Source organism: Hirundo rustica, chromosome 15, assembly GCF_015227805.2.
Source record: "Hirundo rustica isolate bHirRus1 chromosome 15, bHirRus1.pri.v3, whole genome shotgun sequence".
In the NCBI taxonomy this organism is placed as follows: Eukaryota; Metazoa; Chordata; class Aves; order Passeriformes; family Hirundinidae; genus Hirundo; species Hirundo rustica.
The window spans coordinates 14,788,119-14,813,680 of record NC_053464.1 but is presented as its reverse complement, the minus strand read 5'-3'; the positions used below and the strand labels follow the sequence as shown (position 1 = coordinate 14,813,680).

General features: G+C 50.7%; 1 protein-coding gene across 1 annotated transcript in view; it reads right to left on the bottom strand.

The window, feature by feature from the left end:
- The window catches only part of LOC120759750 (lipase maturation factor 1), a 142,321-nt gene that overhangs the window by 43,415 nt on the left and 73,344 nt on the right, over nucleotides 1-25,562 (bottom strand). The window contains exon 4 of the mRNA XM_040079337.2: nucleotides 2,761-2,928. Within this exon, the coding sequence (XP_039935271.1) occupies nucleotides 2,761-2,928 (168 nt within the window). The remainder of the gene's footprint in view (nucleotides 1-2,760; nucleotides 2,929-25,562) is intronic.

Genomic DNA, 25,562 nt, shown 5'->3' with positions numbered 1-25,562 from the left:
CCAGGGGTCTCCAAGACCCTCCAAGATCTATTTTCCCCCCTCCAGGTACCACCAGCCCCATTTTTAATTTGATTTCTCCTGAACATTGGGGTGTTTCAGATCCAGGTGTGCATTTCTGAGGCCCAGACCCCACCTCTGCTACAAAACCCAGCCAATCACAGAATTGTTAAGGTTGGAAAAGCTCTTTAGGACCATCACACGCAACCACCAACCACCACACCCACCACTAAACCACGTCCTCAAGTGTCACACCCTCAGTTTTCTGAACGCTTCCAGGGATAATTTATTCCTGGCAGACACAACTGGCAGCAGTGCCCGGGAGGTCGATGGAAATGGTGGGGTTTGAGCCGAGCTCCCAAAGAGAACGTGGCAAAAAAACCCCAGAGCTGAGGGGCAGGAAAGCACAGCAGGAGGGACCATTCCTGGCCAGGAGCAGCAACACCGAGCCCTGGATGGATCTGCTGGGATCCCTCATCCCAAGGGTCCCTCCAGGGGGGATCTAGGTGCTGGCAGCACTCTGGTGTCCACCAAACCCACCCTAAATCCCATAAATCCCATCAAACACAAAAACCCCAACAGGAACCTCCTGTGCACATCCAGGATGGGAAACAAGGTGGAGCCTGCAGCTCCCTAGGGATAACTCCAGGCTGGAATCCCACAGGAATCCCCTGGTGGACACACATCCATCCTCAGGCTGCTGAGCGCCTCCTCTCTGCCGTTTCTACCCTCCCTAAGCTTTTTTCCTTACAAACGTGAAGCAGGCAAGAAGAATAAGTTCACACTTGGAAAAAAAAAACCACCCCCACTTTCCTCCTGTAAGGCCCAACTCTTTTTTTGGGTTCCTGACAAAGCAATATTCTCCAGGCCGGTTGGGATCTGGAAAAATACGCTCGCTCAACCTCGCCACCATGACTCCAATAACAATTATAAAACGTCCAATAAAACTTGTCTGTAATGTCAATTCGAATCTTGAAAAGCGGAATTAAGTGGTGTATCAACATTAAACTTTATTGCTTCCTTTGCAGAGCACAAGGACTGTCAATAAAAGTCATTCTGAATGAAGAAAAGGGCAGTAAATATTAAATAAACAGGTTTTTGTTGAAACGCCGTAAATGCGCCAGGGCTGCCTCTTACACTGGGACCCTTTCTGCCTTGGCAGGCTCCCCCCGCGATCGAAATGAGTCACTAATTGCCAGCTATCAATAAAGGGCCAATTAAAGGGGGCTCGATGCCTGCCTTCACTCGCTGTCGTTAGGACATTTATGGGGCGGACCGGGCTGTGCCAGGTCCCCCGGCTGCGTCTGAGGTCCCCCAGACTCGTTAGGGGCCCGCGAGGAGCCGGGAAGGAGCCGGAGGTTCCTGGCTGGGAGCGACGGGGATGGAGCAACCCCGAGGGGAGAAGGGGCTGAGAGGGGAGCATGGAGCACGGAATGGATTGGGGTGGGAGGGACACTAAAGGTAATCCTGTTCCAACCCCTCCTGGGGACACTTTCCACTGTCCCGGGGTGCTCCAGCCTGGCCTGGGACACTTCCAGGGATCCAGGGGCAGCCTGTGCCTCACCCTCACGCCCTCCAGCCTGGCCTTGAACTGGCTGGAATTTTCTCTCCCTGCCCTTAAACAATTTGGGATGGCGGTACCTCCAACAGCAAGTGGGAGCAGTACCTGTTAATGTGTTCATTACAGTTGTAAGTAGTCCCCTCACAGGGAGTAATTTCTCCCTGATCTCTAACCTAACCCTGCCCTCCCTCATCCTAACCAGAAGAGAGGGAAGGGGTTTGCTTTGTCCGTGGAGGTTTTTTTAGGGTTGGGCTGAACAAAATCCTCCCAGTGCCTCCGAAAACCTCGGGGGTCACAAACACAGCTGGCACCTGGGTCACACCTCTCCCTCCATCTGCCCAAATCCATCCCAGCCCAACTCCCAAAGCTCTGCGGAGGGAAGAGCTGGCACCCAGGCGCAGCAGGAGGAGCTGGGGAAGCAGAAGGAACCGGGGGCTCGGCCAGGGCACAAACCCGCCGGGGCTTTCTGTCAGACCTTTAAAACCTGATCGGCGTTTCTGCGGTTTACCGAGGGGCTTTACGAGCTGCTCTCCAGTTTAATCATCGCATGAACTCACAGGAAGCAGCGACAGCTCCCGAGTATGAATTTCATGATGCTGAACAAAGACAGGGCAGCGAGGGCTGCAAACCGAGTGTCTGAGAGGTTTCACGAGCTCTTTGAACTCCGCCAGGACAGAGAGGAGGGGAATCAGATGGGCTCTAGGAAAGTATTTCTGCAGCAGCTTCTGTCCTCTGAGCTTTGCGGAAAAAAACCCACCCCCCACCCCCCCCCCCCCAAAAAAAATCAACTGGAACACAAACCTATTAAACTTTCAAGGAATTATTTTCATTTTAAACCTCGGCACAGCCAATCTGGTACTCGTGAAGAGCAGCTCGAGCCTCTCCAGAGACACAGAACAATAAATACAGGCAGAAGAATCCCTCCAGAGATGGAAAGATGCCTATAAAAATTAACTTTTGGGGGGAATCGCAAGGATTCCCCTTTGCGCTGAGGCCGGGCTGCCGTTTCTCTGCCACGCACAAACCAAACCTCCAGCAAAGCACCCAGAGCAGTGGGAAACACCCCGGAATTCCTGGCTGGGAATCGTCCTCATTCCCTGCAGCCTGAACTCCCACCCTGCCCCCTGACCCAGCTCCTTTGGGCGCTGCTGGGAGGAGCTGGGAATCCCAGGAGAGGAGGAAGGAAAAGAGGGGCAGCTGACCTGGAAGAGGATCTGCAGGAGCCCGTGCAGGATGGTCATCCTGCGGCCCAGCAGCAGGAAGAAGGGCACCACCAGCTCGATGAAGTGGTTGACCAAGGTCTCGAAGCGGTGGAACCACCACGGCGAGCGGTGCATGAAGTACGAGATGGGGTTGGGCACCGGCTGCGTCTGGAATATCAAAAGGAAAAGAAAAAAAATAGGAATTAATCTCCTCCTGTGGGGGTTTTTATCTTCTTCTCTGTTAGAGCCGGGATTAAACGCTCGAGAGATGGATTTTGTGTTTGGACTCGGGTGTTTATTAAATCTTATCTGTGTTACAATCTCAGGAGCTGTGAGTTCTGGCTGACAAAGTGGAAATGGCTCTTTCTAAGGTCTTTTAAGCACTAATTGTCCAATTAAGAAATGGCACCTGAATTATTTTTTACTTTTAACCCAATATCCAAACACCTATGGTCCACAATGTGGATTTTTCTACCCAGTTACAAAATCCCACCCAAACCCATGAAGAAAAAGGTGAAAAAGGAAGACTGAGCCTCTGCCCTAAATCCTCCATCTTGCCCCATATATATTACTATATTCCAAACCCTTAAACTCTGAGTATTCCATCCTGTGACATCACACACTTCCATCCAAACCCCACACCCACAGTCCCAGCGCTGTCACTCAATTTTGGGAGCTGTTCCACGGCCTCAGGTCAATGCAGGGTTTGCCTGGGGGTCAGAGCCTGGCAGCACAGAAAGCCTGGAATTCTCCGTGCCCAGGATTCCAGCACCTTCCCAAACTCGGTATGAAGGGCAGCTACAAAGCTCTGGCCTTATTCCTTGTTTCTCTCCCCAGGTTTGCCCTCAGGAGAAGCATCCTCCACTTGTGGGAACTCAATTTTTTTTTGCAGAGAAAATTACTTCGTTCAAGTTTTTTTTCCACGCATCTTTGAACAAACTCATCTCTTAAAAACCGAGAGTTTTAATTTTCCCTTTTGTCATCGTGACCAAAGCCCATCTTAAATTAACCCTGCCATTATTTAACACTGAAATATTGCACTCAGATCAGCACTGAGCGATGTTAAACTGAGCGAGGATCCTCAGAGCAACGGAGCGGATCCAGAAACTGAGCCTAAGATTTGCTCAGGGTCAGGCCTTGGGTCAAACAGAGCCAGGAATGGAAACCAGATTTCAAACCCTCGGCGATCTGCTTTCAAAATATTTAAAATTCAAATAAATGTGCTGGTAGAGCTGCTTTCCAAGATGGTAATTTGGGAGAGGAAAGCGTAATTCCTCTAAACATGTTATACTGGTTAAGGTATTTACATACTGGCCTTGGGACAATATTATTCTTTTGTCAGCCTGAAATTTTTTGACACCGGGAGATTTTTCCATCCAGAAGAAGAAAAACGGCGAATTTTTCAAAGGGAACAACCCCAAACTCTGATATGTTAATAAGTGCCACCCTAAGAAATCCCACAACTGGAGCAAGAAAATAAACGCGGATTTATCTCAGCGTATCTGACAGGCTCGAATCCCCCGGTATTGTTTTAAAACTTCAACGACAACCAAAAAAAAAAAAATAAAAGAGAGAGGTCGAAAACACAAATGTTAATTGAAGGAGACACAACACATCTTTAAATTATTTGTAGTTAAATCCAAAATACAAACAAAACGGGGCAAATCCTGGAGGATGCGCGGCAGCCAAGCGCGCTCCCGCTGCCAAATCCCACAACTATTGTAATTCCTTATTAGCAAAGCTGGGATTAATAAAGCTTGGCCTGGGTTGGAGGCTGCTGCGGCCCCTCAGGACAGAGACCGCATCCTTCCTTCCCGGATGGAGCCGGGCCGGGGTCAGGGAGCTCTGCCAAGGCCACTCTGGCCAGGCTGGGGGGTCAGGGCAGCCCCAGGTGTCCCCCAGGCTCCTTCCCCTCCGCCAGGACCTGCTTCCAGTTAATCCCGTGTCGGGCTCCTCGCAGCGCTCCCGAGGGAGGCTCCCAAAGGGATTGTTCTGGTCCCAAATTGCTGAGAAATGCCTTCATCCTTCCAAACAGGCAGCTTGTTCCTTGGCTGCTGTCGTTGTTATTATTATTATTATTATTATTACCATAAGCATCATAATTATAAAGATGAATTATTTATAATTATAATTTATTATTATAAATCAATCATTAAATAAAAATATTATACCTATTATATTATATATATATAAAAGTGTATATATAAAAGTGTATATATATAATATATATATAAAAGTGTATATATATTAAATATAAATATTATATATATTATATATATATAATATATAAAAGTGTATATATATTTTTTATTTTTATTTTAAATTTTTACTTTTTATTTTTATGTTAATTTTACTTTTATTTTTAATTTTTATTTTATTTTAATTTTAAATTTAAATTTTAATTTTAATTTTAATGTTATTTTTATTTTTAATTTTAATTTTAATTTTAATTTTAATTTAATTTTTATTTTTATTTTTAATTTTACTTTTAAATTTTTTTATTTTCATTTTTAATTTTAATTTTAATTTTAATTTTAATTTTAATTTTATTTTAATTTTTATTTTTATGTCATTTTATTTTTATTTTAATTTTAATTTTTATTTTTATTTTAAATTTTGATTTTGATTTTTATTTTTTAACTGCTTTAAACCAAGCCTGCCCTAGCTGAGGCACGGATCCAACAGGTCGGAACGTCTGGCGCCTATGGATGAGGAGCTCGGGGAGCAGGCAGGATTGCTGACGGCACACCCACCAATAACTGCACTGAACACATCAACAGGTATCGCTCCCACCTGCTCCTTGGGCATCCCAAATTGTTTAAGGGCAGGAAGAGAAAATTCCAGCCTCAAATCCCACTGCGGTGGGAAGTTCAAGGCCAGGCTGCCGGGTGTGAGAGTGGGGAGGGCCCGGCACAGATTCCCAGGGAAGCTGGGGCTGCCCCTGGATCCCTGGAAGTGTCCCAGGCCAGGCTGGATGAGGTTTGGAGCAGCCTGGGATGGTGGAAGGTGTCCCTGCCATGGCTGGGGTGGGAACGGGATGAGCTTTAAGCTTTTCCAACCCAACCCATCCTGGGATTTGAGGATAAACCAAAGCCCAGCGATAGCGCGGTGATTCACATGTCCCAGATATCCTTTAAAAGCTGCTGGGGGAGGAGATGTGTGTGTGTGTGTGTGTGTGTGTTCCTCCCAATGCCTTCCAGATGCTGCGCAGCGCAGGATTCCCGGGAAGGGAGCCGTGCTTACTCGGGATGGGGCGTTGAGGCAGGAGCAGCCTGTGAATCACCCGGAGCCTGGGATGCTGCAAAACTCCCTGGATTCTTTCTGGATCCAGGCCTTTTCCCTGGGGAGAGCACCCAGGGCACCTTGCTGGGAGTGCAGAGGGAATTTGCCCCACATCTGCTGTTCCAGAGGAATCCTATCCCATGGAAACATCCCGGCCGTGTTGGAGGTGTTGGTGTCAGAGCCCAGGAGGAAGGAAAAGCTTTCCAGGCTCTCCTCACCCAGCTTGTTCCTGGGATTTTGGAGCTTTGCACTTCGCTTTGTGGCTGTGCTGTGAGGGGAATTATGGAAACTCAGAATGGTTTGGGTTGGAAGGGACCTGGAGGATTATTTAATTCCAAGCCCCTTCCACCATCCCAGGCTGCTCCAAACCCCATCCAGCCTGGCCTTGGACGCTTCCAGGGATCCAGGGGCAGCCACAGCTTCTCCAGGCACCCTGTGCCAGGGCCTCCCACCCTCTCAGGGCAGGATTTTATCCCAATATTCCGTCTTAATCCATCTTATTCCACCTCCCATCCTAAACCTGCTCTTTTTTAGTTTGAAGCCATGCCCCCTCATCCCGTCACTCCAGTGCCTGATGAGAATTCCCTCTCCATCTCTCCATCCTGGGAAGCACCCTCGAAACTGGGAGTTCCCCTACATCCAGAACTGTGATCTCCTGACACACAGACATGGGGAATGCAGCTCCAAGGCAGATGGAACTAAAAAATCCCAAGGAGAGGGAGCAGAGCCGTGGGCTCCGAGCAGCCCCGTTTCTGGGTGCCTCCGTGAGGCTGAAAACCTTTTTAAATAAAATTGAAAAAACCAAAAAACCAATTAGCAAACCCTGGTTTTGTGTGTCAGCACAACATCATAACCCTCGTGCCTCCCCTCACACCTCCAGCAGCCGGGGAGAAACCGCTGCTGCGAAACGCCCTTGGAAATGGGAGCAGGAAAATGAATTCCGTAATTCACGGGGCAGATTTGTAAGGTGTGAGCGCTGCTGCAGGGATCCTGGGCCGCCAGCTCGGGCCTGTTCCCTGGCTTGGATCGAGCAGGTTTTATGAGGGCTGGTAACAGTCTAAAAATATGCACAATAAACTGGGGTTTTTTTTGTTGGTTTTTTTTTTTTTTTTCTCCCTACGGGGTCTATGGTTTAATTATGTTCTTAGTGAGAACCATTAAAGCGCTAAGTACCTGAAGACTCCTAATTTACTAAACTGCAGCCCACTAAAAGCCAACAGAAGGCCATTATACAGCGGAGCGAAGGCTCTTCTTGGGGGCTGTGAATGCCCAGAGTCCCTCCTCCCGTTACTGCCACAGCTTTCCAGAAACTCCAAGGGAGGGTTTAATCCCAGGCTTGGAGAGCTTTCCTCAGCCCAGGGAAAGCTCCAGGCTCCTCTGCAGGGAAACAAACCCCACTCTGTCCTCAAACAACCCACAGCTGGGACAGGGCTGGGATTGGGATTGGGATAGGGGAAGGTGTCCCTGCCCAGGGAATGGGATGGGCTTCACCGTCCTTCCAACCCAAACCATCCGGAGGTTCCTTGCTGGATTCCATGCAAGGAGCTGAGCAGCAGGGCAGTGTGGAGTTGGAGGATAAGGGATCAGGGGATCATGGAATGGTTTAGGCTGGAAAAGCCCTCTAAGATCAACAACTCCAAGTGTACTTCGTGGTGGAGAAATCCTGAAAAACAGGAGGAAATGGAACAACAGCAGGTAGGAATAAATGATGAGAAAAAGCAACTGTTTGGTTGAAAAAACAGAATTCCAGATTGACCTGGCTTGGAAGGGATCCGAAATCTCACCCAGCTCCATGGGCAGGGTCACTTCCCACTGTCCCAGGGTGATCCCAGCCTGGCCTTGGACACACTTCCAGAGATCCAGGGGCAGCCGCAGCTGCTCTGGGCACCCTGTGCCAGCGTCCCACCATCCTCACAGGGAACGACTCCTTCCCAATGTCCCATCCAGCCCTGCCCTCTGGCCGTTTGAAGCCATTGACTCCTATGGAATCATGGAATATCCTCCGCCTCGACCCCACGGAGGCGCAGGGAAGACGCCAGGAGCGGCTCCGCAGGCTCCCACAGTCAGGAGAGAGGGAAAGCCTTTGGCACAGGCAGCCGAGCGTGAGGAGCAGCAGCCCCCTGGAAAAGCAGGCTGAGAGGTTTATTAAACGTTCTCCGGAGTGCTGTGGAGGATCCAGATGAACTGCAAAGCTCGGCTCTCCAGCTTCCCAGGCGCTGAGGCATGAACTCATCTCCTCGGCTTCAAAGCAAAGCCCTCGCTCCTCTTGCGCTCCGGACCAAGAAATAAAAAAAGGATTCTCCATCGCGGAGCGTAATTGGATCAGCCTGGTCCAACAGGCCCTTCCCTGCCAGTCCTCTCTGCCTCAGGTGCTGACCTGGCTCCTGAGGCATCTGCAGATCAAAGCTCCACCTTTCCCGAGCCCCGTGGGAACGTCTCCCCAGCCCCGTGCCAGGAGGCAGCGGGAGGAGAGGAGACACAGGGGTCACTCCCAGCTGCTGGGAGCTGTGGGCAGATGAGCGTCCTGCCTGAAGCCAGCCTGTCCCGGCTTCTACAGCAACCAGGGATTCCTGAGAAAAACCCACCCTGCTTGGAACAGGGGGAGATTCCGGGGGGTTCCTCACCACGGAATGGCTGCGGGCGGGCAGCGACCTCGATCCATGAGCAGCAGAGGGATTTTGGCACAAGGGTTCTCATGTAGGGAAGGGTTTGGGAAGGAAACGGAGCAGGGAGCTGCTCAGGCTGGGTTTAAACCCAGCAGCACTTTGTGCTGGGGGTGTTTTATCCGTACCCTCACAGCTCCACGTCCACGCTACTGAAATACCCACGACAGCTAAGCAGTTAAAAATAGCCCCTTCAAAACCTTCCAGCCATTAATAAGATTCCAATCCAAATAAAATCAGAAGGGGAAAAAAAAAAAAAAAAAAAAGAAAAGAAAGAAAAAGAAGAAGAAAAAGCTGGATCTGGCTTGAAATGCACACTGCTCTGACATCCAGTGGGTCACAAGGGGTCGGCTCTTCAGCAGCGCAATATCAAAATAATCAAGCCTCAATAAAGTAATAAAAGGAGAAGTTGCCTGTAGGTTCTTGCTGGGCAGAGCTCCCCTCGCCCAGTCAATAGGAATATTCAGTCCATAGAAAAACAGACTGGAATCTGCCTGTTTAAGACAGCAGAGCAAGCCAAGGAGATGTGTGTTTGACTCGGTGCCAGCACGGCCATAAAATGTTGGCAATTTAGTAGAGACGTGGTGCCGCGCCACTCTCCCAAAGGACCTAAATAAACTTCAGATGGAGAACATATATTTTTACTTTTTATATATATATATTTATATATAAAAAATCTGCTGGTTCATTTTTAACTCCTTTCCCCAGCCGGCTTTTGCTCGGAGGTTTTTCAGAGCAGGTCCCCGCTCCTCCCGGCTGAGCCAAGGAAAAGTTAAAAAATCCCAGCAGTGATTCACGTCTGGAGGTTGGGTTTCTTAGGGAATGGTTGCTGCAGCTGCCAGAGGGGAAAGGGGGCTTGGGGAGAAGATTCTGCTCTGCAATTTCATGCCTCAGCACTGTAAAACATCCCGGGGGAATTTGCTGCTTTCCTGTTGACAGCGCTGTAAAGTCACGGGTGGAGGTGAAACCTCGCTGCCGCGCTCAGCTTTGGGTCAGGGTGAATCAGCCCGGGAGGATCTGGGGGACACTCAGTGATGGGGGTTGGAGCCCCAACCACCTGGGTGGGGGCAGAAAGCTCCTTTTTGTTTCCTCCTGTTTGCTTTTCCAGCCTGCACCCAGCTCCTGATCCCAGCCTTCCCTCCCCAGGAGCCGAGCCCACATTTCCAAGGCCCGCAGCGTCCCTGTTTATTGACGCTGCTCCCCCGTAACGTGCTCCGAGCTGCTCCCGGAATATCCAGCTAATTGGGGGTGGATTACAGATTCACCTATTTGCTCTGGACGTTCTTGCAGAGGTCCTGAGCTAAAATTGCACGAGGGACCGCTGAGCTGCTGAGGATATTTGTTTGTCCGAAACCCCGCTCAAACACCTGGCGGGACCTGGGGCGGACACCTTGGCTCTCCAGGAAGAGCTGGTGGGACCAGCTGTGGGTCCCCACTGCCTCTGGGGCTCATCAGGAGCAGCAGAGGTGGGCCTGGCTAGGTTTAGGGGATGGGATAGCCTGGAAGGTCCATCCATAAGAATCAGAGAGCGGGAAGCACCTCCAGGATCCGAGTACAACCTTCCTTCCACCTGGCACCGCCGTATCGCGAAGGAAAACCAAGATCCCACCCCAAAGGCGAAGGGGGAGCTGAAATCCCTCTCCAGGTTTGCTGTTTCCATCAGATGGTGCTGTTCTGTCTCACACTCCAGGATTTTCCAACTCAGGCCCCCGGCCCGGAGCTCCCTTTCCCCGCGGATCACTCACCAATATTTTAAATTGCCATTTAAGAGCATATTGCAAACGTGATCCTTTAATTGGTCACTGTTATGACTCTCTATTAGAGAAGACAAGTTTTTCCACACAAGGTAAGCCCTGAAAATGTTTAAAAACAACCCAGAGCTGATGTATTTATTATGCATTTCTCCATATATAAATAATTCCATGAAAAGGGGACGTAGTGAGTGGAAACTCCATTTAAAATGTGATCCCAGATGGTGGCAAAGCTCTAAAATTGCAAGGCAACATGTAAAGAAAGATTAACGACCTCAAACAGGCCCAAATTTATGAGGTGAAAGCCCCTGTAATCCTGGAGAAAAATGATACCAAACCTTTGACCAGACAGCCAGAAAATTCCTCTGCTTACTCCATGTGCCCTCTGCCATTTTACATTTTCCTTTAATACCCATTATTTGGGGTTCAGTTGGTGCTTTCTCCTGCAGGCCAGAGGTTTTGCCTCGGTTCATGAGCACGGTGAGGGATTCACCAGCTCCCACCAGGCACCACTGACCAGTCAAGAAACAGGAACGTGATGGGAATAAGCAGCGGAAAGGAGGGAAAACGGAGCCAGGACACCACAACAGGCCTTGAGCATCACTGCAAGGCCCAAAGTGGGCTGAGGGGACAGGGCTTAACATTTCCAACACCAACGCCTCGCTCTGCCCAAATGGGACACGTTCCAAAGGGAAGGATGACAATATTTCTTCCCGAGGAAATGTTGGCATCCTTCATCCCAGGCCAGCAGCATCTTCCGTGCTCCTAATTCCAGCCAGGACCAGGCTGGCTGGCACAGCCCATTCCCCTGGGACCTCTGCCACCTCCAGCATCCCCTGACAACGCTCCTGCTCATCCCCCTGGCCATTCCCACCCCAGCAAGGTCACCTGGGCTGTTTTGCTACAACATTTTGCAAGGATTTTCCAACTTTTTCCACACAGAGCTCCTTGCACACTCTGGTGGCCTTGAAGGGCAAACCTACAGCTTTGGGGTGTGGAAGAACATCTCTCAAAACATCTTTCAGAACATCTTTCAGAACATCTTTCTGAACATCTCTCAGAACATCTCTCAGAACACCTTTCAGAACGCCTTTCTGAACATCTTTCAGAACACCATTCTGAACATCTCTCAGAACATCTTTCAGAACATCTTCCAGAACATCTCTCAGAACATCTTTCAGAACATCTTTCAGAACATCTCAGAACATCTTTCTGAACATCTTTCAGAACATCTTTCTGAACATCGTTCCAATGGCTACACCCTCTCAGAGGACCCAGAGCTTTACCACTCACAACCCCAAAAACACCCCGTGGCTGCTCTCCCACACCCCCTCATCCCTTCATTGTTTTATCCCCTGTAAAAAGCCCAGTGCTAAAGCCAGGACCAGTCTCCTTCAGAGGGCTTTTTCTTCGGTGTGTGCTCATAAACAGGAGCTCAGCACCAGGCCAAGGAACACACGGAGCCCCGGCTCGTGCCTGTGTTTGGATTAGGCAGCTCCGTGGCCTGGACGTTTACAGTCGGGTTGGGGTTTGTTGTTTTTTTTTTTTTAATCCCCCCCCCCTCCCTCCACAACTCGAGGCAAACAGTGAGAGCTTTCATAAAAGCTGCTCACAAAGGGTAAATTGTGCCATTAGGAGCCGGCTACCTGGTTGGTCACTGGAATTCTCCGAACTGGAACGCCACCGCGCCCCGAGCCAAAGCCAGCGCCGGCGGCGGGAGGGGGAACGCGTTCAACTCCGCGACTGCCCAGGAGACAGAGCGCACCCGACACAGCACAACCATTCAGGCTGGAAAAGAGCTCATCGAGGCCAAGGCCACCACCAGCGCACGTCCCCGTGTGCCACATCCACGTGGTTTTAAATCCAGATCCACAGGAACCACCGCGACTGATTCAGCTCTGAACCTCCTCTCCACCCGAGAGCATTTCTTGAGCAGGGTGGGATGAAAATAAGACACCAGGAAAAAACGGGCTGCTGTCCCAAAGATGGTGCCAAAAGATTAGGAGAGTTTGTTTCTGTTTTAGGCTTTCTCCCGAGTAACAAAGGATGCAGCCGGGAAGAATTTAGGACAAGCAAAACAAGTCGCAAGAAAGCCCTTGGCCATGAGGAGCTGATGTCCGAACTCTGTTGGGTGAAGCCAATCCAGCAGCCAGATCTGCTCCCCCTCGCCAGAGAACGAGGGCCTGGAGTGGCAGGACAAGGGGGAACAGCTTCAAACCGAAAGAAGGGAGAATTAAATTAGAGATTAGGGAGAAATCCTTCCCTGTGAGGGTGGAAGAGCTTGCCCTGGATCCTTGGAAGTGTCCAAGGCCAGGCTGGATGGGGCTTGGAGCAGCCTGGGATAGTGGAAGGTGTTGTGGCTGGAACTGGATGGGTTTTAAGATCCTTCCCAGCCCAAACCACTCTGATTCCAGGAGCTGCAGCTCTCCAGCAGCGACACGGGCACTGCACCTCCTGGCGTGGCCGTCATTCCAACAACTCCTTTTCAAACTATTAAAAGGTTAAATTAGTGACTTCTTACAAAACAACGTAACAATACTCCAGGACAATAACACACACACCGCGACACAGAACTTTAAACCCTGCTAATGTCAGGGAACAGGCTCGGGCATCTTCGGGACTCCCGAGCACAGCACCGCGCTCGTCAGGAACGTCCTTGTCCTGGCCAAGGCCTTCCTTGGGGAAAACCAGTAATTAACGTTTTAAAGGACACAGTTCCAGGGAAGTTCTCCAGCACACCCTCAATAACTCCAGTGGTTTCCCTTCTGACACAAAAACGTGACAGATTTCGAGCGGCACGTGCCGGAGCAGGGAGCCGTGCCGTTATCCGGGAGGGAAGAAGCCTCTCCCAGCAGCGCCAATCAACGCCCATCCCAGGGTCCAAACCCTCTTGCCTCGAGCTCTGGCAAGCCTTGCCCTTGTGTAATCGCTTGTTTTGTAAGTGCTGCTTGTTTCTGTGCTTTTCTTACAAAAAGAAATAAAGGAATTCTCCAGGCAGATAAATTCCACCCAATAAAAGTGTCGCTCCTCCGTCCCCGTGGACGTAATAATGCCCTCACTCTTGTCCCAGCTTGGAGCGCTCACAAATCACCATTATAAATAAATCTGCCGACCTAAGGCAAGCAGCTCATTTTTAATAAAGCCTTTAACCTCCTTTCCTAACGCCAGACAAGATCCCGGAGCAGCTCAGTGCCCGAGGGACGGCAGCTCCCATCCTCCGTGCCAGCCCATCCCGATGCTGCCATGGGGCTCCTGCCCCGTTGTTTTTCTGGGATAGGTTTGGGGCTGGATTTCTCCACCCGGGTGTGCTCATGCCCCGTGTTTTTCTGGGATAGGTTTGGGGCTGGATTTCTCCACCCTGGTGTCACCCTGGGGCTCGTGCCCCGTGTTTATCCGGGATTTGTCTGGGGTTCTTGGATTTATTGGTGCCGGTGTTGCTGTGGGGTTTGTGCTCTGGGTTTCCTGGGAAAGGTTTTTGGCTGAATTTGTCAGTCCTGGTGCTGCCATGGGGCTTGTGCCTTGTCTTTTCCTGGGATCAGTTTTGGGCTGGATTTCTTCATCCCAGTGCTGCCATGGGGCTCATGTCCTCTGTCTACCTGAGACGTGTTTTGGGCTGGATTTCTTGGTCCTGGTGCCACCCTGGGGCTTGTGCCTTGTGTTTCTCTGGGAGATCTCAGAATAAATCAGAAATTTTCTGGATTTCTCAGTCCCAGTGCCACTGTGGGGCTTGTGCCTTGTCTTTACCCAGGACACATTTTGGGCTGGATTTCTCCATCCCAGTGCTGCCATGGGCCTCACATCCTCTGTTTACCTGGGATATATTTGGGGCTGGATTTCTCCATCCCAGTGCTGCCACGAGGCCGGTTTGTGCCTTGTGTTTTCCCGGGATACATTCAGGGCTGGATTTCTCAGTGCCGGTGCCGCCGTGGGGCTCCTACCCCGCGTTTCCCGGGACAGGTTTTGGGCTGGATTTCTCATTCCCGGTGCCACGCTGGGGCTCACGCCCTGTGTTTACCCAGGCTGTGTTTTTGGGCCGGGCTTCTCCCATCTCTGGCACCAGCCCGTCACCCCCGGGAGCGGCACGCGCCGATCCCAAACACTGCTCCCATTGACGCGGCGGGGCCGGGGCGGGGATGGGAGGCGGTTTGCCTGCCGAAATGTTCGGTTCTGGCTGGGGTGTTTTAATATTCCCCATCATGCCGGGCTGTTTCTGCTCGCTGCTGCCTGTCAGTTAAGCCCGGGGATGTTTATTTGAACGGCCACTTGTGGTCAAGGCTGGTGCCAGTTGTGCGGCGTCGGTTACGCAGATTTAGCGCCGGGGACTCGGCCCCCGGCTCCCCGAGCACGGAAGGCAGCCAGGGCTGCCCGGACTAATGTGAAACAACTGAACTCTTCCAGCAGTCCTTGCTCCAGCCTTAACCCTTGCTAGGCAGGAGCCGTCTGCTTCCACAGCTCAGCCTTCCCACATCATCCCATGTCCCGGCCCTTGTCCCATCTCCTGCTTCCCAAACTCCCCCGGCAGCAAAACGTCTCGGGGTGAGGATCTGAAAGCACCAGAAGGAGCAGGGAGCGTCCTCGCTTGTTTAAGGAAGCAGTTTTTAGGGGAAGGGGAGGATTTTTATTTCCCCCCATGGATTTACCATCGCTCCACGGACACAGTACACTGCCGGGAGCGATCGCAAATTAACTGAATTAATTGGAAAAGCCCTCCAAGATCCTCGAGGCCAAGCCGTGACCGATCGGCACCTGTGGCCAGGCAGACAAGAGCACTGGGTGCTCTACATCCCTGCCTGCTGGGCTGACACGTGCCTGGGACACGAAGCCAGGCCACCCCAGCCCCCTGAGAGGAGCCTGGCCTCGGCACAGCCCCGTCCCCAGCCCCAAACCTCGTGCGGAGCGAGCGGGCAGCGCACGGCGAGCCCCCGCTGCCGCGCCGGACGAGCCGGCAGCAGAACCCCGCGTCATTTCTGATCGCCTGGACGGGCTCCAAGATGCTAATCAGCCCCAGATTAAGTCATCAAGCAAACTGATGAGCAATCACATTCTGTCAGTCCAGCTGCACAGCATTACTCGGGAGCCGCGCTCCCGCCGGAGAGGGAAGGCGGCTTTGTGCCGCGGATCCGGCGGGAAGGGAGCAGGAGGGCTCGGGGGAGCCGTGCCGAGCTGCCACGGGCTCTGCACAGCAGCAGCCCCAGCTCCTGGCCCTCCCTCTGCTCCCAAAATTTGCCTCTTAGCACGCCGAGGTGATCAATGCCCGGACCTGGTGGCGCACGGCCGCTCCCGGAGCATCCCGGTGCCTCCCTGGATTACCACCCATGGGAAGGGGCAGCTCTGTTTTCCACGGAGAAACATCTGCCTGTGGAAAGTGCTTTGACTGGGCCATCAAAGACGCTGCTAGTGACAATGAGGGGCAATAATTAACAGAAACCCGTTAATGGTGAAGCGCGTGGAAAATCCGACGCTCAAATCCCAACGCCATTTGGTGGGAATCTGTGAAGGGGAGGAGATTCCAGGCTTGTTCTCAACACAACCCCACTGGGTTTGCAGAGTTCTCACCCAGAGAGAGCTTTTCCCTAAAACCTGCCCAGGAAATGAATCAAAACAGGAGGAGAAGCAGCATAAATGTCCAATAAGGAGGCGCCAAAAAAGCCTCTGGAAGTATCAGCAAAAAACAGTAATTCTGAATTTTTCCCCCTCTAAAAGTAAACACGATAAAAATAGATAAATGCTGACGATATTAATGAAGAGAAGGATTTCTACTCATATTTTAATACTGCTTGAGAGGAAATGAATTAACTGGAGTTGCTATCAGGGAATCGACTCTTTTCACAGATCTTGGACATGGATCCACAGCACCGCATCTCCAGCCCTCCCTTCCCTGTGGTTTTCCCATCACGCTTTTTGGCTCCATCGGGAACTCCCCTCCCAAGACGATTCTTTGTCTGGATGTGAACACCTGGAAAGCCACAGAAAAGGGCCAACAATGGGAATCTTCTCCCACCTCCCTGCTCAAGCAGGGTCATCCCCGAGCATGGGACTGTGCCCAGACAGCTCTGGAGTATCTCCAGCCAGGGAGATTCCACAACCTCTCTGCAGGCACACAGGGAAGGGGGATGATGACATTTAAACCAGGGCCTGACCCACAGCCTCTTTTCAATTCCTTCCTCTAAAAAATAAAAATAAAAATAAAAAGTTTTTAAAAAATATTAAAAAAAATAAAGAAAAGGGGAAGAAACTCTGCATTTCAAGGCCGGCGATGGAGACGAAACCAGGACGCAACGTCAGACGCCTCATAATAAAAACCCTGGGAACAGCAAGGCTGAGCCGCACCGTGTTAAAATTCAAGGCTAATTTAAAATCTTGTTCCTTAGCGCAAAAGCTGGAAAGACGCCCAAGCAGAGGGAGGAGGGAAAAAATAATAACCAAGCCAATTGTATATTTCTCCTAGAAATTCCATGTCAGGAGGTACCTCAGGACTGCACCCGCGGGCTCCAGTTTCAATAAATCAACACAGCGTGCGGGGCAACGGTAGCGGCGAGCCCCGCTCTCCCTGCAGAACCCAGCCAGGTAAAATCGCCGGGAACAAAATGCCCATTCTTCCTGCTCCTTGGCAAGGGGACAAATTACTTTCTGCACCTCGCTGTGCTGAAGGAGTGGTTATTAAATGCAGTCGGAGCCGCCTTTCCAGCCGCGCTCAAACCGAGGGCGGAATCCGGCCAGCGCCGCCGGCCGCGAGGAATCCGGGGAGCAGCGCCGGGATGGGGCCGCCCCCACGGGCCCTCCCTGCCCATCCAAGGGTCCAAATGATTCGGATTTGGGGTCAGGATGGAGCTGGACGGACACAGGGATGTGCACAGAGCGGACATCGATTTTTGCCGAATAATTTATGGATTACTCCGGCGGTTGCAGCCCGGTGCCAAGTGTGGCCGAGAGGGAGCAAACAAGGAGGCGAGAGGTGCTCCGAGCTGTCTCGTTTGCTCGTCCCAAAAGTGTCTGCACACGGAAAAACCCCGGGGTTTTTGGTGGAAGAGCAGCTTGCCCGTGTCTGGGACGCAGTTATACGAGAACCGTGAAAACAGCAAGGGAGGGAGGGATCAGAAAGACTTGTGAGAGGAAAGGAATATAAAAAAAAAGGGCTGGCCCTAAAACACAACATCAAATCAGGAATTTGAAGAGGGGTGTCCCCGTCTCTCGGTTCACCGCCTCCACTGTCCCCCCATAAGGACATTCCACACCATTTCTACTACAAATAATTTGACATTTCCTTCACGATCAACCCCTCTCCTCTGGGGTCACTTTGTTACTGGATGGGACCAGAAGCTCCAACTCCAGGCATTATCCCCAAGGATAATGGGAAAAGCCAGGGTTTGGAGCTCTTCTAACCCAGTGCTGAGAAGGAGACAGCCGGTGGGAACAACAACAAAATATAGAGAGAGATTTCTAAGACAGTTTTACCTTTTTTTTAACCCCTGAAATCTGAATTTTCACCAAGTCTCCCAGCATGAGGGATTGTGGAAATTTCTGCCTGAGAGGAATGGGGTTTATTCCAGTCACAACCAGCACATCCAAGTGGTCACCGGGTCCAACCCCTCCTGGAAAACACGTGCCACTGGAAGATGTCCCACAGCCGGTGACCCTGAGTGCTCCAGGAACGCAGCAGGGAAAAGTAAAGACTTCAGGATCCAAGTATTCCAGAAAAAACAGCAGCCAGCCCAAATATAGCCACGGGCTCGCCCCTCAGCAAACGGCCGCACGTGGCACTCAGTGCCCCGGTCGGTGACGCTCAAGGTTCCAAAGGCTGGATCGACCACCTTGGATTCTGGGATTCAGGGATTTTGGGGGAGCGACAGAACACAACTCGCAGGGAATTTGGGGTTTCTGTGCAGCGTTTCTGCACTGACACCAATTTTCCCTGGATAACCCCTCAGCTATTTGTTGGGATTAAATCCCGTCCTTAGCTTGCCACATTAAACACCTCGGGGACTCCGTGTCCTCCATAAAATATTCCGAAAGGCAGCTCCTCACCCACATGGGCAGCTCAGTGCCCCAACCCCAAAAGAGAGCTGCTAGGACCTCTCTATCAGTCATTAACATATTTCCAAGTCCACGCATTAATTAAAATAAAATTAACAACCCGGGAAATAAAACTCCTGAACAGAACTGGCCACGAAAACATCTTCAGCTCAGCACAGCCAGCAATTTCCTCCTAAATTTAGGGAAAAAGAAAACAGTGATGGAGCTGACCATAGCTCTGTGTCAATAACAACATTCCCAAGGATTGGGAACGAAGTGGCAAATTTGGGAAGCCCCTTGGGGTTGGATGGGCCGGAGAGTCCTTGGCTTCCCTCTGGATGGAGGAGCCAGTGCAGAAAAACGCGGAGAGGGATAATTTTTGTCGGATTTAAGAACTGGGGCCCGAAGCACAGATCTCCCACCTCATGAATGCCATCCAGGCCCTCACGGAGCAGTGGTTTTTTCCAAAAACAAGGAGCATGGAGTGAGGGGCTGCTGGAGAGCAAGGCCAAAGGAGGAGAACTCCTCCTTGCTTGGTCCAACAGCAACATCTGAACTCCATCCCTGACGGCTTCTCCCTAAAATCGCAGCTCACGTGGAAAACAGCAACTGCTGAAGAGGAGGAGGAGGAGGAATTACTGCAAGGAATTCGGGGTAAGTTTCCATGGTCAGTGGAGAGGAAAGTGCCCAGGGGCACGGAATCCACTGCTTTGTAATCAATAAAAAACACCCCACCGTGATTCTGCGTCACACTACGCCAAAAACACCTTTTCTTAACGTCAGTGGGGGAAAACTTTTCATTTCAGGCTGAAATCCTCAAAGCCATCACAGTGAACACTCTGAATTCTAAAACAGCGACAACTTGGATGATTTAAAAAAAAAAAAATTAAACAAAATCTCGCTGCTCTGTTTTACCCAGGACCTCTCAAAAGGAGGGAGAATTCCTCACGGATCGCTCCCATGAATAAACATTGATCGTTCCCTCGCAGCCAGCTCCCAGCTGTCAGGGAAAGGGTTAACCCTGGCAGCTCCGGAGCTTTATGGAGCTCACAGCCCGGAATGAGCTCCCAGCCCAAAATGAAACACCGGCAAAGCTGTCCTGCATTACGGGCACTGCAACTCCATAATAATTTATGAACTGGACTCTGGTTTTTTACACCCCCGGCCAAACAACGGCGAGGCAGGAGGTCGGAGGAAGCCGAGGGTTAAAGGTGATTTTGTTTTACCCGAATTCCCCTCAAGAACTCAACACATGACCATTAGCCTGCTTTATCTGCCTCTATTAAGAAGAGCCGATGAAAACTTTTATTCTGCTTCCCAGCGGCTGCGAGCACTGAGGGGGGGACAGGAGATGGTTTTACTGGGAGAATGGAAATGTAGGGGAAAAAAAAAAAAAAAAAATTAAAGTAAAAGTGGGGAGTGGGGGGTGCCCAGGCCTCAGCAGGGATGGAGGGCCTGGCTCTGGGTGACACTGCCCTGGCCCCACCACTGCCCAGGTTAGGGATAGATGGGATTTGGGGAAGGAATTCCTGGCTGGGAGGGTGGGGAGGCCTTGGCACAGATTCCCAGAGAAGCTGTGGCTGCCCCTGGATCCCTGGAAGTGTCCAAGGTGAGGCTGGACAGGGTTTGGAGCAGCTTGGGATGGTGGAAGGTGTCCCTGCCATGGCAGGGGGTGGCACGGGATGATCTCTAAATTCCTTTCCAACCCAACCCAAACCATTCCGTGATTTCTGGGAGAAAACACCAATCCCAAATTCCCACTGACTCACAAGAGGTGATAAATCACATTTTTCCCCTACATCAGGACGACTTTCTGCACATTCCCTCGCGCCCTTCCCACTGCCCCAACACCAGCTCTGCCCCAAGGAGTTCTTGGTCTTCCCAATCCCACCCTGCACCTCTCCTGCTCCCAGAGCATCCCAGGCGCAGATCCCAGGATCTCCTCTGGCTCAGGACACAGGAACCCAGCACCAGATTGATCCCACTTTGCCCCAAAACAGCACCTTGACAGAATCCTTTCACGGGCCGGGTGTGTGGGGATTTCAAAGCAGGGAGGTCTCCCCTGCTCCTCCTCAGCTTGGCACTACTCGCACTTCACAAGAGGTTTCATTCCTGGAGCAGAGGTTGCGTGCGGAGAGTCCGAGCGGAGAGCATCACCCCCGGGAGAAGGGAATGGGATCTCCCCCAGTCCCACAGCCCTGCCTCGCCCAAAATCTGCCTCCACTTCTCCAGCAGCACGTTTTGAACGGCACCCATCCACCTCCAGGCCCCGGTGGTGCGTCCCTTGGGAAGGACCAGAGGGGATGGAATGAGCCCAGGGGATCACCCAGCCCTGCCCCGCAGCTCCAGCTCCTCACTGAGTGTGTGAGGGCCTAAAAAAAATAATAATAATAATAAACAGAACTAAACTGGAAACCCTGGAAGGGGAACGTTCATTTATTTATTTATTTGGAAGCTGGTTATTGATTTATTTATCCATTTTGAAGTGGGTTGTTTATTTATTTATTTATTTATCTATTTGGAGGCGGACTATTAATTCATTTAATTTATTCGGACGTGGATTATTTATTTATTCATTCATGTGGAAGTGGATAATTTTTTTTTTTTTAAATCTAGTTATTCATTTGGAAGAGGATTATATATTTATTTATTTATCCATTTGGAAGAGGGCTGTTTATTTATTTATTTATTTGGAGGCAGACTTTTTTTTTTTTTTAATTTCGACACGGATTGTTTGTTTATCCATTCGTTTGGAAGTGGATAATTTATTTATTTATCTGGTTATTCATTTGGAAGTGGATTATTTATTTGGTTAGCTATTCATTCATTTGGACGTGGATTAGTTAGTTAGTTATTCATTTGGAAGTGATTATTTATTTATTTGGAACGGGATTATTTATTTATTTATTTATTTATCTATCTGGTCATTCATTTGGAAGTGGACCATTTATTTCATTTATTTATTTATTCCTTTGGACGCGGATTATTCATTTGCTCACTCATTTGGAAGAGGGCTATTTGTTTATTTGCAAAGCCAAGCCAGAGGCATCCACTGCCTTAAAGCCTCCAAGAACTCGAGCCGCTGCTTAAGGAGAACAAATTTGGGATGCTTAAGGAACTCCCAACAGAAATAAATAAAGGGCCCAAAGCAGAGTGAAAATACCGAGCAACCCCCAAAATCTGTGCAATCCAAGGTGACAAATGAAGGACCCCCAGGACAGCCAGTGCACATTCCCTATTTCCCATTGCAGGCACATCCCTCATCCCGCTGACATTCCCAGCAAACACCGACAAGGGAATTCCTCCGAGGGGCTGAGATTTTGGGAGAGCAGCAGCAAGGCTGGCTCGGCTCAGGGGAAGATGGATCACTGGGATTTACCCTCGGCAAGGGACAGGGCTCCAGGAAATCCAGGAGCTCTGGGAACGCAGCGCCAGGGACAGCATCCTGTGCCACTCCACAGCACAGCCTTCCCTGTCACATCCCTGTCCTATCCCCGTCCCCATCCCTGTCCCTGTCCCAATCCCTGTCCCCGTCCCAATCCCTGTCCCCATCCCTGTCCCATCCCTGTCCCTGTCCCCATCCCCGTCCCTGTCCCATCCCTGTCCCCATCCCCATCCCTGTCCCCGTCCCATCCCTGTCCCTGTCCAACCCCTCTGGATCCTCCCGTTCCCATTCCCAGCACGCACAGGGCAAAAACAGCAGGGAAAGGAGTTATTTCCTTCACCCCCTGTGCTCGGCGTGGCACCACCTTCCTGTCCCAACCAAACCAACTAAATATGGACTCATCCTGCTTAGCACGAGTCTGGAAAGAGCTTTATTTGCTCAGATCCCAGGCCAGGAAGTTGAGGACAAGGGGATCAGGTGCCTGCGGTCCCCTGGGATGGCCAGGACGCTGCCAGGCATGTGCAGCTTCCATGATTCTGCTTCCACCCACCAAACCCCGGGGTGACCACAGAGGAACAGGCACCAAGGGACAGGGGCAGAGCACCCCGATTTCTACAGGCACAGACCACAGAAGCTCTAAAATAAAACCCTGGGCTGCCTAAACCAGCCTGGAGCCCAGAGGACGGCAGTATTTTTAATTTAATGACCGGTCCTGCAGGTACAAACAGGGTGGGAAAGGCAAGGGAGCTGCTCTTCCTTCCCTGCACAAGGGTCGAAACATCCCCGCCCCGTGCCGGGGACAAAATGCTATTTTAATATTTATTTGTGTGCTGGAGCTCAGGGGAGCAGCAGGCAGAGCACTAAAATCCCATTTTTAGAGCGAGATCACAAAATCCCAGGATCCCTGAGGTTGGAAAAGCCCCCCAGGACCATCCAGTCCCAGCTGTGCCCATCCCCACCTTGTCCCCAGCCCAGAGCCACCTCCAGGAATTCCTTGGACACCCCCAGGGATGGGCACTCCAAACCTCCCTGGGCACTTCCAGTGCTCAGAATCCCATTCTCCTATCCTTCAGTTCCGTGTTTGGCACCAAAATGAGAAATAAATTCGTGAATAAAACCACGAATTCCTCTTCCAGAACGTGGGATAAGCGAGGCGCTGGGATGTGGGTGCCCACGCTCCCCTGCCCGCCTCCCCGGAGCAGGGACTGGAATCCCAAGGAACAGCATCCCCCTGCCACACGGCTGAAACCCCAAAAGCTGCGGGGCCACCCAGGGTCTGTCCCTGTCCCCAAGCTGGGCACAATGGGGGCTTCACTGCGGCTTTTGGTGGCAGCCAGGAAACACCAGAGAGCCCGAGGAGAGGGTGGAAAGGGAGGGAGAAAGGAGGAAAGGCAAATTAGGGATTTCGGACCTGGGAGATGTTTAGGAAATGCAATTAAAACAAGCGATCCCTGTCACTAAACTGCTGGTTTGAGACTCCTGCTCCACCGGGCACCCTGTGCCAGGGCTTCCCCACCTTCCCAGCCAGGAATTCCTTCCCAAAATCCCGTCCAGCCCTGCCCTCTGTTAAGGTGAAGCCATTCCCTGTGTGCTGTCCCTCCATCCCTTGTTCCCAGCCCCTCTCCAGCTCTCCTGGAGCCCCTTCAGGCCCTGGAAAGGGCTCTGAGGTGTCCCTGGAGCCTTCTCCTCTCCAGGAACACCCCCAGGTCCCCGGGAGGAGCAGCCCCCACACCCAGATTGGCAATGCCAGGCTGGGAGAAGCAGACTCCACTAAAAAACCAAATAAATCAGGAATAAACCAAACCTTTCTCCTCTCCCCGTGACCTTCAAAGACAGGAACGGGAACTGGAAGTTGACCAGTTTGGGGTTTTAAATCCCCCAGGACTCAAACCCAGTCCTTCCTCTCCCTCTTTCCATGAAGATTCCCTGAGGAATTTTCAAGCAGGTAAGGAAAATAAAAGCTCGATTAAGGCTACTGTAACTCCCCAATTGTTTAGACATGATTGTCTAAATAAAATAAAGGGCTTAATTAGCAAGATCATCAACATGAAGGCAGATTTGAATAAACATTCACTTTGTCAGTCAGAAGCAATTAAGGTTTCTCTCGATAAGAGCAATCTCAGCTGGATGCAGATGTTTTTAATAATGCAAATATTTTTCCTCCTTGGAGTAATTAAGCCCAGTATTTTTGAAAAGGAGCTCTGCAGAGGCTGGTGCTGGGAATAATCAATATTTCCCGTTCTCCCCCAAGAACCACACCATGAATGCTTGATAAGGGAATTTTCAACAGCAAGGGAAGCGTCCTAACGCTGAGGATTTACAAGAAATACTTTTGTCTCCCACTTTAGTCAAAGAAACAAAAAACAAACAAACAAACAATCTGGCCTTTAAAAGTCTCTCCCAACCCAAACCATTCCAGGATTCTCTGACTTCAGATGAAATATGAATATAAATGGGAGCAATTCGTGCCCAACGAGAGTGGGGTTCTATCCATTAATACAAATGGAAAATGCCCACTGGGATATTTTTAGGGGCAGATGAAGGAAGCGCTCACAGAAATGACCTCCTGTGACGGACCTGATGAATTCCCAAACCAACTGATCGCTCCTGGCCCTGCAGAGATCCCAAAACAGGATTGCTCCCATCCGTGAGCCCTCTCCCAAGGCCGGACTCGATGACCTTGGAGGTCTTTTCCAACCTAAATATTCCACCCCTGCCTCTGTCCCCAGAGGGCCCAGCCAGGGCAGCGCTTTGGAAGATTTCATCCACGCAGGAATACGAGAAGCCACTGATTTAATGCTGAATTCCTCCTCCTGCGGCCGATCCATCCGCACACGCCGCTAATCAGCTCGGCCCTCCCTCCCCTCTGCCCCAAACTGCATTTAAAACACAAATAATAATAATAAAACATCATAAAAACGTCACCGGACAAAGCAAATACACCAGAACCCCCGAACCTGCTCTCGCTCATGTTTTGTCCCAGCCCCTATAAAATTAACTTTTACAACTTTTACTGGCAACTCCAAGCCGGGTCGAAATTATTCTCTGATTACTGTGCCCATATATCTCAGGGCAGCCAGTGACCCTCATCCAATTACCTTCAGGAACACTTTGCACACACCCAGGCTCCACAATTAAATCTGGGATAACCCACGCCCCGCCTCCCGGGGCGGAAAAGTCTCCCTGGATGATTTGAAACGTGACGAAAAACAAAACCAGAAAAAATTAAGAAAAAAAAAAAAAAATTGCTCTTTTAATCCCAAAATCAATCATGCACAAACTTTAACGGCCTGGGAGGGTCGTGAGTTTTTTTGAGGTTTGTTTTTTTTTTTTTTGGTTGTTTTTCAAACACGAAAAACCAAATAAAAAGCCGCCTCAGCATGCACGGTGCTGGCTTTAATTTCCTTGAGTAAACAGCGTGTTTGCAGGGAAGAGGAATACCTGGAATTTCGGCTCGTTACTGCCCTATGAAATATGTCTCCAACGGCAGGCCTGGCTGGGGGATTTAAGCCTGACTTAGTGCAGTTGCTCCAGCCCAAGTGTCAGGAGGTGGAGTTCAATTAGCCCGGGCTGTGCGGGACTCTGCAATCAGATTCTGCTCACGCTGAGCAGCTTCGGCTTCAACGGCCCCAAGAGGGAAGGAGGGCGAGGAATTGGGTGGAAATTCCAGCTGGAGCAGATTGGAGGCAGCTCCCAGCTTGCTCCAGG